This window comes from Ahaetulla prasina, chromosome 14, assembly GCF_028640845.1.
Source record: "Ahaetulla prasina isolate Xishuangbanna chromosome 14, ASM2864084v1, whole genome shotgun sequence".
Classification (NCBI taxonomy): Eukaryota; Metazoa; Chordata; class Lepidosauria; order Squamata; family Colubridae; genus Ahaetulla; species Ahaetulla prasina.
Window position 1 is genome coordinate 1,466,780 of NC_080552.1, and position 15,688 is coordinate 1,482,467.

The 15,688-nt window shown below is 47.0% G+C and overlaps 1 protein-coding gene across 1 annotated transcript in view; it reads left to right on the top strand.

The window, feature by feature from the left end:
* The first annotated feature begins 8,559 nt into the window (after positions 1-8,559).
* Positions 8,560-15,688, top strand: part of SYNGR3 (synaptogyrin 3) — a 58,592-nt gene continuing 51,463 nt past the window's right edge. Inside the window, exons 1-2 of the mRNA XM_058157711.1 lie at positions 8,560-8,582; positions 11,448-11,520. Of these exons, the coding sequence (XP_058013694.1) occupies positions 8,560-8,582; positions 11,448-11,520 (96 nt within the window). The remainder of the gene's footprint in view (positions 8,583-11,447; positions 11,521-15,688) is intronic.

Sequence of the window (15,688 nt, forward strand, 5' to 3'; positions counted from 1 at the left end):
CCCTTCAACCCCCTTTTCGCATTGGAGATAAAGTCTTTTTGTCTACTAAGTATCTAAGATTAAGAATACCCAGCAGAAAATTCGGTCCAAAATTTTTGGGTCCTTTCCCCATTGTAAAAATTATTAATCCCGTTACCGTCCAACTCAAACTCCCTCGCATGTTGGGGAAAATACACCCGGTATTCCATACCAGCTTATTAAAACCTGCTAGACATTCTGATCTGAGACCTCACCCTACCGCTCCCCCACCCCCCTTGATAATCCAAGGGGAAACCCACTATGAAATCAAGAAAATCCTTGACTCTAGACTATACAGAGGTCAATTAGAATATTTAGTCCACTGGAAGGGATACCCATTATCGGAATCTACTTGGGTCAAAAGTTGGAAAGTAAATGCGGACAATTTAATTAAACAATTTCACGACACTTTCCCTGACAAACCTAAGAAACCTCTTGGAGAGGGGAGGGGGGGGGTAGAAGGGAATTGTGGACCACTGACACTCTTCTTTATCGACTCTTTGTTTTCTTTCCTAGGATATAGCTTCTTTTCCAAGGGGGGACGCCTGTCAGGCCTGGGAACCATATTAGACTTTAGGTTTCCAGACGCTGCCACATTTTTCCCCTGAGGGGAAGAAGGGGGGCAGACGGGTATGGTAACATTCTTCAAAGGGTCAAGGTCGGATGGTGTTCACATCTGCAGGAAGAGTGGCAAGAAGATATTCGAATGAACTGGAAGAACGTGGGACCATGTGACCATCAAAGGGGTCAGGGGGGTGGGACTCTTGGGGTTTGTATAACTGGGAAAAGAATCCGGAACTTCAGTTTTGGAATTGCACTCATCGTGTGCCAGTCTCCTCATGCTAATAAAGAACTCTGGAAAAGAAATGCCTCCGAGTTTCTTTTACGCAGAAGAGGTATTTCTGGAACCTTGACAGAGAGCATTGCAGTAATCCAGGCGAGATGTCACGAGAGCATGAGTGACTGTGCATAGGGCATCCCGGTCTAGGAAGGGGCGCAACTGGCGGACCAGGCAAACCTGGTAAAAAGCTCTCCTGGAGACGGCCGTCAAATGATCTTTGAAAGACAGCCGTCCATCCAGGAGAACGCCCAAGTTGCGCACCCTTTCCATTGGGGCCAATGACTCGCCCCCAACAGTCAGCCGCGGCTGCAGCTGACTGTACCGGGGTGCCGGCATCCACAGCCACTCTGTCTTGGAGGGATTGAGCTTGAGCCTGTTTCTCCCCATCCAGATCCGTACGGCCTCCAGACACTGGGACAGCACTTCGATAGCTTCGTTGGGGTGGCTCGGTGTGGAAAAGTACAGCTGAGTATCATCAGCGTACAGATGGTACCTCACACCGAAACCACTGATGATCTCACCCAGCGGCTTCATATAGATGTTGAACAGGAGGGGCGAGAGAATTGACCCCTGCAGCACCCCACAAGTGAGGTGCCTCGGGGTCAACCTCTGCCCTCCCGTCAACACCGTCTGCGACCGGTCAGAGAGATAGGAGGAGAATCACCGATAAACGGTGCCTCCCACTCCCAATCCCTCCAACCGGTGCAGCAAGATACCATGGTCGATGGTATCAAAAGCCGCTGCGAGGTCTAATAGGACCAAGGAAGAGGAATAACCCCTATCCCTGGCCCTCCAGAGATCATCAACCAACGCAACCAAAGCCGTCTCCGTGCTGTATCCGGGCCGAAAGCCGGATTGGAACCGCTCTAGATAGACAGTTTCATCCAGGTACTGGGGTAATTGCCGTGCCACCACACTCTCTACAACCTTCGTCACAAAGCGAAGGTTGGAGACCGGACGATAGTTACCTAAAACAGCTGGGTCCAGGGAAGGCTTCTTGAGGAGAGGTCTCACCACCGCCTCTTTCAAGGCGGCAGGAAAGACCCTTTCTACTGAAGCAGTAGGCGTGAACTTAAATGGACTCCAGAGGATGGTAGAGGATAGGAAGGCCTGGAGGAACGTTGTCCATGGGGTCGCGATGGGTCGGACACGACTTTGCAACTAACAACAACAACAGCAACATATCTAGCAACCAAACCAGCTTTATCTGTCTCTTATTATACAGCTTGGATGCTGCTGATGCAAATTACACAATTTGAGGGCGCAGTCATGTCTCTGTGATTTGTCCAGATTCCTGAGCCTTTCTATGGGTGAAGAAGGCCCTTGGCATGTTCTAGAAACAAATGTTAAAACAAATGGATTTCAACATTGTGCTATGCCACGGTGTGCTTAATAGTGGTGGACTAAATAGCCAGCACTAGGGATTCGAACCACTGAGCTGCCGACCTTTCGATCGACATGCTCAACATCCCTAGTGCTGCCATGTAACGGAGTGAGCTCCTGTTACTTGTCCCAGCTTCTGTCAACCTAGCAGTTTCGAAAGCACGTAAAAATGCAAGTAGAAAAAATAGGGACCACCTTTGGTGGGAAGGTAACAGCATTCCGTTCACCTTTGGCGTTTAGTCATGCTGGCCACATGACCACGGAGACGTCTTCAGACAGCGCTGGCTCTTCGGCTTTGAAACGGAGATGAGCATCGCCCCCTAGAGTCGGCAACAACTAGCACCTATGTGCGAGGGGAACCTTTACCTTTTTAAATAAAGCCAGTTCACTGAGTTTGCACAGCCATTCACCAGCCTTTGCTTTCCAGAAATCTGTCACCTCCAAGTAGGTTAAAATCTGAAGGACCCAGGACTGATCCTCCACATGCCTGGATAGGCAAAGATGTACTATGAGGATCTAGCGGAGAAGGGGTTGGATTAGGAGCAGGGGGATGTGGGTTCCAGTTCTGCCTCAGCTGCAGAAGCTCCCTGGGCAATTCATCCCTTTTAGCCCAGCTTACCTCACAGGGTTGTCACTGTGATCAAAATACACAGTTTGTATTGCACTACAAGTGCATATCTATCTACTCAAAATACTAACACTTTGCATAAGGTACTGACATAGATATGCCTTTAACCTGCATGGGTACTGAACACAAGCTACATTTATGGGTGATTCTGACTGGCTGTTATGCAAGGGAGATATTGGGCCAACTAGATTAAGCCTTTTCAGGAAAGAACATGACCCATTATCAAAGCTGCATCTCTCAACATGCTAAGTAAGCAGAGTTTGCTAGCTTAACTGTAGCTTACAGAAATCTTCATTGGCACTACTAGAATTTACAAGCCAAGCACAAACAAGCAAACCCAGAGGGTTTCACGTGTGGAGTACAAAAATCCAATAGGGGTCGGCAGCCCTGTCCAAGGTAGGCTGGACTACAAAGCTCATAACTGACTGAAGCTGATGGGCTGGGATAGTCGGACTGGGGCGGGCAACGAGGCTGGCCAAAGCTGGCGGCGTCTAAGGTTGGTGGGGCCGTTGAAGAGGCGTTTTCCTCCGCCTCGCTCGGTCTCGAGGCTCTGGTTTAGCTCGGTGCAGATCTTCCCCTCGTGTCGGCGTGAACGTGGGAACCCTTCACAGGCAGAGGCGGGTCGGGGGAGGCGGGGCCGGGGCACTGCGGAGCGGCCAGGGCAGCGCCAGCGGAATCGCGGGCTGCGCGGCTGGCGGGCGGGCAGGTGGTGGCGCCAGCTCGCCCGTCCCCGCCCGCCGCCGCCCCCTCCCCTCTTTGCCTTCGCAGCTCGAGGCGGCGGCGGGACGATGGAGGGCGCTTCCTTCGGAGCCGGGCGGGCGGGCGCGGCGGTGGAGCCCGCGGAATTCGCCAAGCGGCCCCAGACCCTCCTCAGGGTCCTCGCTGGGGTAAGAGCCCCCCTTCCTCCGCCCCCGATGCCCTTTGCTGCCCCCGGGAAAGGGAGCGACGGCTCAGCGCGGGAGCCGCTTGGCTCCTCTCGCCTTCCTTGGCGCGGGGGTCCTGAGGCATCCTCCTTGTCCCATCACCCGCAGCCAGCCTGGTCTTTGGGGCGCGCCAAGCGGGAGCCGGGCAGGTGGGTGGTGGGAGAAGGGGAGGGCTGGCCAGCCCCCTCCTGCCGCTCCTCCAGCCATCCGATTGTGCCCCGGAGGTCCCCATCACCTGCTCCCTCCTCCCCCCGCTTTGCCTTGGGAGCAACAAGCAGGCGCCCTTTGCAGTCAGCCGGAGACGCGCGCCCCCCCCCCGGTCCTCGCCGTGCCAACCCGCCCTGCCCAGCCCGGCCCTGCCGGTCGCCATCCCCGAAGCCAGACGTGACGGAAGCGCCGATTGCGGCATCTCGGCCAGCAGCCTCTCTGCTAAGGGGGCTCCTCCCGGCTGCCGGCTCAGCTGCGGGGAAGCGAGCAAGTCTCCCGCCAGGCTGAGAGGAAAGGAGGGCAGCGGCCGCCTTCGGGGGAGCGGGCTCGGGGCTTGGACGGGGTCCGCCGGGGAAGAGCTGCCCTCCTGCCCCATTTCGGCGGCGATGGGAGTCCCCGGCCCCTCCTTTGCGAGGCCGCTTCTTCTGTGCTCTCCTCCCCGCCTTAGGTGGCCTTTCCTGCCGAGACCCCCAAAGCGGCTGCGATTCTGCTGCATCTTTTGAAGGGCAGAAGTGATTTCCTCGCAGTTTGTTTGGGTGAGGAAGGCGGTGGGCATTTAGGTAATGTTATTAATATACTACAGGCAATTATCTGAAATACTACCAGGAAGATAATTAAAAAGAAAAGGACTGAAAATCTATATTGGAAAAACACCGGGTGTTGTTGTTGTTGTGGAAACCTGTAATCTTTGGTTTAATGTTTTAAGTCAATGAGAAACACTGTCATGAAGCATACAGTACTTTGAAGACAGGTTTTCTTTCATAACCTGGATGTGTTAACTCAGACTGAAGAATAATTCAGAGGAGGCTGTCATCTGAGCATACACAGAGTATTGTATATTCTCCACTTCCTCAGACCACTGACCACATTCACAAGGAAACTCATTTCCTTAATTAACCCATTTTCTGGACCTGCACAATATTATGAATGCACTAAATTGTGATGGGTCTGAGCCATATAATAAACCAAATTAAAATTAGCCAAGAGTAGCATTTGAATGCATGCAGTCACTAGACCAGTGTTTCTCACGCTTAGTGACTTTAAGATGTGTGGACTTCAATTCCCAGAATTCCCCAACTAGCATTTCCTACCTCAGCTTGCTGGCTGGGAAATTCTGGGAGTTGAAGTTCACATAGCGTAAAGTTGCCAAGATTGAGAAATACTTCATTCGACCTTTACCTGGTCTATTTAAATGTTTTGGCTTTATTCAGGTATGGATTATCTTCTAGAAAATAAATGTGTTTATGGACAGGGGAGAGGGAGAAATAATGTATGGTCATGAAAGGAAAGAAAATTATCTGTGACAGTAACAGAATGACATTGTCGAAGGCATCTGTGTTGTGTGTAAGAACAGCAACACATTTGTAGCCAGGGGCTCTATTGTTTAAAGATCATCTTTTCAGCCTTTAGGGTTCTTGTTCATTTCTCTGTACTTTGAGAGGGTCAGTAGAAACCAATAAAATAGGTTTGATAAGCATGTTCACACTATTGCCCTGCTCAGGCTGCACCTATAAAGAGGATGCAGTCTAGGGGGTTCCAGCGCCCCAGAGAGGAACTGGCCACTCAGACACAGCTGCAAGTTGAGGCTGATCAAATCCAGAAAGATCCTCTTGGCAGCCCTCATTTTAACTCCTGCACCCCACCCACCTCCTGAATATGATTGCCCGTTTCTGAACAGCACTTGCTGCTATCTTCTATTTTGTGGTCACTCTCACAAAATGACTGCCATGGGCTGGGCTTATTAATGGCTGAGCTCCCAAAATTTATTTATTTATTTATTTGATCGTATTTATATACCGCCCTATCTCCCGAAGGACTCAGGGCGGTTTACAGGCACTTAAAAAACACATAAATACAATATAAAAACAGTTAAAAAACTTATTCTAAAAGCCCAATAATTAAAAATATAGAAATAAAACCCAATTTAAAACCCATAAATTTAAAATCTAGCTCAGTCCTGCGCAATTGAAGGTCCGCAAGCTGACGAAGTCCGGGGGGTAGTTCGTTCCAGAGGGTGGGAGCCCCCACAGAGAAGGCCCTTCCCCTGGGCGTCGCCAGACGACATTGCCTCGCTGACGGCACCCTGAGGAGTCCCTCTCTATGAGAGCGCACAGGTCGGTGAGAGGTATTCGGTAGCAGAAGGCGGTCCCGTAAATAACCCGGCCCTATGCCATGGAGCGCTTTAAAGGTGGTCACCAAAACCTTGAAGCGCACCCGGAAGGCCACAGGTAGCCAGTGCAGTCTGCGCAGGATAGGTGTTATGCGGGAGCCACAGGGGGCTCCATCTATCACCCGCGCAGCTGCATTCTGGACTAACTAGCCTCCGGATGCCCTTCAAGGAGAGCCCCATGTAGAGAGCATTGCAGTAATCCAGGCGAGACGTCACGAGTGCGTGAGTGACCGTGCATAGGGCATCTCGGTCCAGAAAGGGGCGCAACTGGCGTACCAGGCGAACCTGGTAGAACGCTCTCCTGGAGACGGCCGTCAAATGATCTTCTAGAGACAGCCGTTCATCCAGGAGGACGCCTAAGTTGCGGACCCTCTCCATCGGGGCCAATGACTCGCCACCGATGGTCAGCCGCGGATTTAGCTGACTGTACCGGGATGCCGGCATCCACAGCCACTCTGTCTTGGAGGGATTGAGCTTGAGTCTGTTTCTCCCCATCCAGACCCGTACGGCCTCCAGACACCGGGACAGCACTTCGATAGCTGGCCATGATCATTTCCCGAATGCTCGGAAATAAGTAAGATTGCTCCCCTCGAAATGCTTCTATCAGCTTGATTGGGTTTTTGCCTTTTTTTCTGGGCAAGTGACTGGGTTCCCAAACTAAGTTAAAATCAGGAAAATTCACCAATACATGGTGAAAGTTGGCAACAGTCTGCCCACTCGTCTTCTGAAAAGCTGACTGTTTTTTCCAGAGCTGCGGCAGCTGCAAAGTGGGTAAGCAGCCCCTCTGTATGTTTTCGAGGCCTGCAATAAACATGTTGAGCAGCCCAGAGTCTTGGTGTGTTCCCAGCCTCACTTTACCCAAAGGGTTTCTGCAGGCCCTCAAGCTTTCTCTGTGTCATATGGGATTGCTTGCTGTTGCTAAACTTTGCATTAGTACTACACGCAGTACAAAGTTTATTACCTTGTCAACAAGGATTTTGCTGGGGACTTCATTAAATTCTTAAGAATGCTGTTCTCAGCCACAAGATGCAAGGATAACTGAGTCATCCAACCTGCAGTGAGTGAGCTTCCATAAAGTGGATGCTGACTGAGCTCAAGAGGTGAAGGAAGCCAAATTTAGTAGTTTCACAAGCTGGAATCTCCCTCAGAAATTCCTCTGCTTGAGAACAGCAATGTTCAGGTCCTCAGTGAAGCAGTTCTGGTGTGATGACATGCTCCTTGGCTATTTCTTCCCTCCAAATGTGGCCTTTCCTTATATCGAATTTGCTTTCCTCTTCATTTTTTGGGGAGGAAAGTACATGAATAAAGAATAATGGAAGGGACTTTGGAAGTCTTTAGTCCAACCTGCTGCTCAAGCAGGAGACCATAGTCCATTTCAGACAAATGGTTCTCCAGTCTCTTTTTAAAAAGCCCCCAATAAGCACCCACAACTTCTGGAGGCAAAACCAAACAAGCTTGGAATCCAATCTGGGTCAGTCACCGGAAACAGAGGTTTAGTCTTCTGAGCTTTTGGGTTCGTGCTGAAGCAGGTAACATTTTGGTACAGAGAATTTCTGCAAGGATGCGTTCCAGCACAAGATTGGTTTGTTTCTTCTATGTAAAAATGGCTGTAATAATATTGCTACAGGTAGTCCTTGACTTGCAACCACTCCTTTAGCAATCATCTGAAGCTACAATGGCACTGCAAAAAGTGACTTCCAACCAGTCCTCACTCTTATGACTGGCACAGCTTCCCCATTACCACATGATGAAAATTTGGGTGCTTGGCAACCAGCAGGTATTTATGATGTTTGAACAATCCCAGGATATATGATCGCCTTTTGCAATCTTCCCAAGCTGGTTTCCAATAAGCAAAGTTAATGGGGGAAGCTGAATTTGCTTAATGACCACATGATCCACTTAACAACTACAGGTTGTCCTCAACTTACAGCAGTTCACTTAGTGACATTTTGAAATTATATCATCACTGAAAAAAGTGACATGACCATTTTTAACAGTTACAATCATTATAGCATCCCCGTGGTCATGTGATTAAAATTCAGATGCTTGGCAACTGACTCATATTTATGACCGTTGCAGTGTGCAGGGATCATGTGATCAAGTGAATCCAGATTCACTTAACAAATGTGGCAAGAAAGGTCATAAAATGGGGCAAAACTCACTAAACAAATGTCTCCCTTAGCAACAGAAATTTTGGGCTTGATTGTGATCGTAAGTTGAGGACTACTTGTAGTGATTCAGTTAACAATTGTGGAAAAAAGATCATAAAATCATAGTTGTTTTTAAGCCAAAGGGCTGTGGTTCTGTCTTGAGAAGCTTGTAGATTTCACCAAAGAAAGAAACAGTGACTTAAGAACTAGAGACAAATCAGAACATAGTTCCATCAACGATGCCAGCAGAGTTGGATTCTGGGTAAGGTGCATTTCTAGAATCACAGAATGTAAAGGCTGGAAGGCTTCTTGAGATTTTCTAGTCCAACCCTCTGCTCAGTGTAGAAATCCACTACAGCATCCATAGCAGCCATCCAGCCTCTATTGGAACACCTGTAATGAAGAGTCTAGTACTACTTCCTAAGGCACCGTCTTTCATGGTTGAGCACCTCTTACCATTATGTGATTCTTCTCAACATCCATTTGAAATCTACTTTCTTGTAAGTTAAGTCCATTATGCATAGATGCAGAATAGGCAGCACCTGGCTGAACTGTAGTATCTGTGGGAGGGATCTCGGTGTCCTAGTGGATCCCCACTTAAAATATGAGCCAGCAGTGTGCTGCAGCTGCTGAAAAGCCAGAACAATCCTGGGCTGCATCAACAGAGGGATAACATCAGGATCACAAAAATTGGTGGTACTGCCCTATACTGAGGTCACACTTGGAATATTGCATCCAGTTTTGGTCACCACCATATAGAAAAGATGCTGAGGCCCTGAAGAGTGTGCAGAGAAGAGCAACAAAATAGGTCTGGAGGCTAAATAGTATGATATACACTGATGATGTTACTTAATTTGGTAATGAAACGTCTGCAAGAAAACCATCAAGTTGAGAGAACACCAAGGATCCCACGGTTAACCCTGAGCTATAAATATTCTCTTCTATGGGAGCTAGGTACGTTTAGCCTATTGAAGAAAAGGATTGGTGGGAACGTGATTACTAATTTCCAGTACTTGTGGGGCTGTCACAGAGGAGAGAATCTACTTATTCACCAAAGTATCAGAAGGCAGGACAAGAAGTAAAGGGTGGAAGTTCATTGAACAAAGATCCAATCTAGAAGGAGAAATTTCCTGACAGTAAAAACAATTAATCGGTGTGAGTGCTCCATCATTGGAGGTTTTCAAAAATAGATTGAGCAACAATTTGACTAGGATGCTACAAGGTCTCCTGCCTTTAGCAGGGGGTTGGACTAGAAGACATCCAAGGTCCCTTCCAGCCCTTTTTTATGTTCTAAAAAGTTCAGATTTGTCCCAGCCTCTGAATAGTTCCTCCTTCTACATGAAATACATACAAGTCACCAATTATATCTACCTTTCTCATAACTTTTTTCTTCCAGGACAGGTCCAGGACATGCTCCAGTTCAGGGGTGGGTTCCACATACCTTTGCTGCTGGTTCTCAACAGGAGTATGCGCGCTCACTTCACTTGTGCACGGCACTTCTGTGCATGTGCAAAGCATCCGTGATGATGTCTGGGCGGGTGGGCAGAGGCTCCTGCTGCCATAACTACCAGTTCGCAAGTTCCAGATCAAACCGGTAGCAACCCACCACTGCTCCAGTTGGTCAGTTTGTCCAGTATGTTCTTCGTAAAATATGGTGGCCAGAAGTGGACACCATGTTCTAGCTATATTTGTATAACCAATGCAGAATAGAGAAGAACGGGCTCGTTTAAGACTCTTCCAAAGCAGCCCTGCTGAACCGCTACGGAGGGAGGGAGAGCGGGCCGGCTAGGCTCGGGAAGGCAAAACGGGAGGCGTTCGCCCACCGGGATAGACTGCTGCTGGAGCTGGAGGCTCAAGGAAGGGAAGGGAGGGTGGCTGAGGACGGGCTCGTTAAGGCTCTTCCAAAGCAGCCCTGCTGAACCGCCACGGAGGGAGGGAGAGCGGGCCGGCTAGGCTCCAGGAAGGCAAAACGGGAGGCGTTCGTCCACGGGATAGACTGCTGCTGGAGCTGGAGGCTCGAAGGAAGGAAGGGAAGGGAGGTGGCTGAGGACGGGCTCGTTAAGGCTCTTCCAAAGCAACCCTGCTAAACCGCTACGGAAGGGAGGGAGGCGGGGCCGCAGTAACTGAGAAAAGCCTGACGAGGCGGCTGGGCTACCTTCTGGCCTCGCGAGTCGGCCGTCCGTCCGTCCGTCACTTCTCGGCTCGGCAGCGGTTTTGAAAAAGGTTCCGTCGCTGGGTTTCGGGACTTTTGTTTTTTTAAAAAACACCACCTTCCCTTTTCTCCCTAGTTGAGGCGTTTTCCCAGTTCCTGTTTTTTCCGCCCTTGCCTGTTGAGTTTTACCTGACAAGTTTCTTGCGCTTCCTCGACCTCCCTCCTCCCTCCGTCCTTTCCTTCCCCTCCCTCCCTCCCTGTCTTGTTTGTAGCCCCAGCGTCCCCTTTCGGTTGTATTTAAATCCAGAGCTTGAAACCTCCTCAGTGGGAGGAGAGGAAGCGTCGATTTGGCAGCTGACCGCACTTGCACGGGCTGGGTAAGGAGAGCCCTAGGCGGCCTGCGGCGCGGGGAGGAGAAAAGAAGAAGCAGCCAAGAAAAAGGGGTGGGGTGGGGTGGGGAAATGAATTTAGGAGGCGGCGTGTGTGTGTGTGTGTGTGTGTGTGTGTGTGTGTGTGTGTGTGTGTCACTCTCCGTCCATGAGGAATGCCAGCTATTTCTTTGAAGGCGGTGTGTAGCCAGGCGCCTCCTTCCTTCGCTTGAAACCGGGAGGTTTTCACTCTTCGCTCCCTGCGTGTGTATTTGTCAACAATTATAACTCTTCGGTCGGGGTCCCTTGCCTTGCCTCGCCTCTCCTCGTGCCCTCTCTGTCAACGCTGTCAACAATTATAACTAGCGGGTAATTGTGCGTGAGGGGTGTCTTGGCGTGTGTCCACATAGGAATAAAATGCGCATGCGCGCACTAACGAGAGCTAGCTGCCTGCGGTAGAAAGGACTGGCTGCAAGAGGAAGGGCTGAGCGGCTTATTCGGTATAAGCCGAGCTTTTCAGCACAAAAAACGTGCTGAAAAACTCGGCTTATACTCGAGTATATACGGTAAGTTAAAATCAGGAAAATTCACCAATACATGGTGAAAGTTGGCAACAGTCTGCCCACTCGTCTTCTGAAAAGCTGACTGTTTTTTCCAGAGCTGCGGCAGCTGCAAAGTGGGTAAGCAGCCCCTCTGTATGTTTTCGAGGCCTGCAATAAACATGTTGAGCAGCCCAGAGTCTTGGTGTGTTCCCAGCCTCACTTTACCCAAAGGGTTTCTGCAGGCCCTCAAGCTTTCTCTGTGTCATATGGGATTGCTTGCTGTTGCTAAACTTTGCATTAGTACTACACGCAGTACAAAGTTTATTACCTTGTCAACAAGGATTTTGCTGGGGACTTCATTAAATTCTTAAGGATGCTGTTCTCAGCCACAAGATGCAAGGATAACTGAGTCATCCAACCTGCAGTGAGTGAGCTTCCATAAAGTGGATGCTGACTGAGCTCAAGAGGTGAAGGAAGCCAAATTTAGTAGTTTCACAAGCTGGAATCTCCCTCAGAAATTCCTCTGCTTGAGAACAGCAATGTTCAGGTCCTCAGTGAAGCAGTTCTGGTGTGATGACATGCTCCTTGGCTATTTCTTCCCTCCAAATGTGGCCTTTCCTTATATCGAATTTGCTTTCCTCTTCATTTTTTGGGGAGGAAAGTACATGAATAAAGAATAATGGAAGGGACTTTGGAAGTCTTTTAGTCCAACCTGCTGCTCAAGCAGGAGACCATAGTCCATTTCAGACAAATGGTTCTCCAGTCTCTTTTTAAAAAGCCCCCAATAAGCACCCACAACTTCTGGAGGCAAAACCAAACAAGCTTGGAATCCAATCTGGGTCAGTCACCGGAAACAGAGGTTTAGTCTTCTGAGCTTTTGGGTTCGTGCTGAAGCAGGTAACATTTTGGTACAGAGAATTTCTGCAAGGATGCGTTCCAGCACAAGATTGGTTTGTTTCTTCTATGTAAAAATGGCTGTAATAATATTGCTACAGGTAGTCCTTGACTTGCAACCACTCCTTTAGCAATCATCTGAAGCTACAATGGCACTGCAAAAAGTGACTTCCAACCAGTCCTCACTCTTATGACTGGCACAGCTTCCCCATTACCACATGATGAAAATTTGGGTGCTTGGCAACCAGCAGGTATTTATGATGTTTGAACAATCCCAGGATATATGATCGCCTTTTGCAATCTTCCCAAGCTGGTTTCCAATAAGCAAAGTTAATGGGGGAAGCTGAATTTGCTTAATGACCACATGATCCACTTAACAACTACAGGTTGTCCTCAACTTACAGCAGTTCACTTAGTGACATTTTGAAATTATATCATCACTGAAAAAAGTGACATGACCATTTTTAACAGTTACAATCATTATAGCATCCCCGTGGTCATGTGATCAAAATTCAGATGCTTGGCAACTGACTCATATTTATGACCGTTGCAGTGTGCAGGGATCATGTGATCAAGTGAATCCAGATTCACTTAACAAATGTGGCAAGAAAGGTCATAAAATGGGGCAAAACTCACTAAACAAATGTCTCCCTTAGCAACAGAAAATTTGGGCTTGATTGTGATCAAGTTGAGGACTACTTGTAGTGATTCAGTTAACAATTGTGGAAAAAAGATCATAAAATCATAGTTGTTTTTAAGCCAAAGGGCTGTGGTTCTGTCTTGAGAAGCTTGTAGATTTCACCAAAGAAAGAAACAGTGACTTAAGAACTAGAGACAAATCAGAACATAGTTCCATCAACGATGCCAGCAGAGTTGGATTCTGGGTAAGGTGCATTTCTAGAATCACAGAATGTAAAGGCTGGAAGGCTTCTTGAGATTTTCTAGTCCAACCCTCTGCTCAGTGTAGAAATCCACTACAGCATCCATAGCAGCCATCCAGCCTCTATTGGAACACCTGTAATGAAGAGTCTAGTACTACTTCCTAAGGCACCGTCTTTCATGGTTGAGCACCTCTTACCATTATGTGATTCTTCTCAACATCCATTTGAAATCTACTTTCTTGTAAGTTAAGTCCATTATGCATAGATGCAGAATAGGCAGCACCTGGCTGAACTGTAGTATCTGTGGGAGGGATCTCGGTGTCCTAGTGGATCCCCACTTAAAATATGAGCCAGCAGTGTGCTGCAGCTGCTGAAAAGCCAGAACAATCCTGGGCTGCATCAACAGAGGGATAACATCAGGATCACAAAAATTGGTGGTACTGCCCTATACTGAGGTCACACTTGGAATATTGCATCCAGTTTTGGTCACCACCATATAGAAAAGATGCTGAGGCCCTGAAGAGTGTGCAGAGAAGAGCAACAAAATAGGTCTGGAGGCTAAATAGTATGATATACACTGATGATGTTACTTAATTTGGTAATGAAACGTCTGCAAGAAAACCATCAAGTTGAGAGAACACCAAGGATCCCACGGTTAACCCTGAGCTATAAATATTCTCTTCTATGGGAGCTAGGTATGTTTAGCCTATTGAAGAAAAGGATTGGTGGGTGGGAACGTGATTACTAATTTCCAGTACTTGTGGGGCTGTCACAGAGGAGAGAGAATCTACTTATTCACCAAAGTATCAGAAGGCAGGACAAGAAGTAAAGGGTGGAAGTTCATTGAACAAAGATCTAATCTAGAAGGAGAAATTTCCTGACAGTAAAAACAATTAATCGGTGTGAGTGCTCCATCATTGGAGGTTTTCAAAAATAGATTGAGCAACAATTTGACTAGGATGCTACAAGGTCTCCTGCCTTTAGCAGGGGGTTGGACTAGAAGACATCCAAGGTCCCTTCCAGCCCTTTTTTATGTTCTAAAAAGTTCAGATTTGTCCCAGCCTCTGAATAGTTCCTCCTTCTACATGAAATACATACAAGTCACCAATTATATCTACCTTTCTCATAACTTTTTTCTTCCAGGACAGGTCCAGGACATGCTCCAGTTCAGGGGTGGGTTCCACATACCTTTATTGGCCAAGTGTGATTGGACACACAAGGAATGAATGAATGAGTGAATAGAATAGAATTTTTATTGGCCAAGTGTGATTGGACACACAAGGAATGAATGAATGAGTGAATAGAATAGAATTTTTATTGGCCAAGTGTGATTGGACACACAAGGAATGAATGAATGAATGAGTGAATAGAATAGAATTTTATTGGCCAAGTGTGATTGGACACACAAGGAATGAATGAATGAATGAATGAATGAATGAGTGAATAGAATAGAATAGAATTTTTATTGGCCAAGTGTGATTGGACACACAAGGAATGAATGAATGAGTGAATAGAATAGAATTTTTATTGGCCAAGTGTGATTGGACACACAAGGAATGAATGAATGAGTGAATAGAATAGAATTTTTATTGGCCAAGTGTGATTGGACACACAAGGAATGAATGAATGAATGAATGAATGAATGAGTGAATAGAATAGAATAGAATAGAATAGAATTTTTATTGGCCAAGTGTGATTGGACACACAAGGAATGAATGAATGAATGAATGAATGAATGAATGAATGAATGAGTGAATAGAATAGAATTTTTATTGGCCAAGTGTGATTGGACACACAAGGAATGAATGAATGAGTGAATAGAATAGAATTTTTATTGGCCAAGTGTGATTGGACACACAAGGAATGAATGAATGAATGAATGAATGAGTGAATAGAATAGAATAGAATTTTTATTGGCCAAGTGTGATTGGACACACAAGGAATGAATGAATGAGTGAATAGAATAGAATTTTTATTGGCCAAGTGTGATTGGACACACAAGGAATGAATGAATGAGTGAATAGAATAGAATTTTTATTGGCCAAGTGTGATTGGACACACAAGGAATGAATGAATGAATGAATGAATGAATGAGTGAATAGAATAGAATTTTTATTGGCCAAGTGTGATTGGACACACAAGGAATGAATGAATGAGTGAATAGAATAGAATAGAATTTTTATTGGCCAAGTGTGATTGGACACACAAGGAATGAATGAATGAATGAATGAGTGAATAGAATAGAATAGAATAGAATAGAATAGAATTTTTATTGGCCAAGTGTGATTGGACACACAAGGAATGAATGAATGAGTGAATAGAATAGAATTTTTATTGGCCAAGTGTGATTGGACACACAAGGAATGAATGAATGAATGAGTGAATAGAATAGAATTTTTATTGGCCAAGTGTGATTGGACACACAAGGAATGAATGAATGAGTGAATAGAATAGAATTTTTATTGGCCAAGTGTGATTGGACACACAAGGAATGAATGAATGAGTGAATAGAATAGAATTTTTATTGGCCA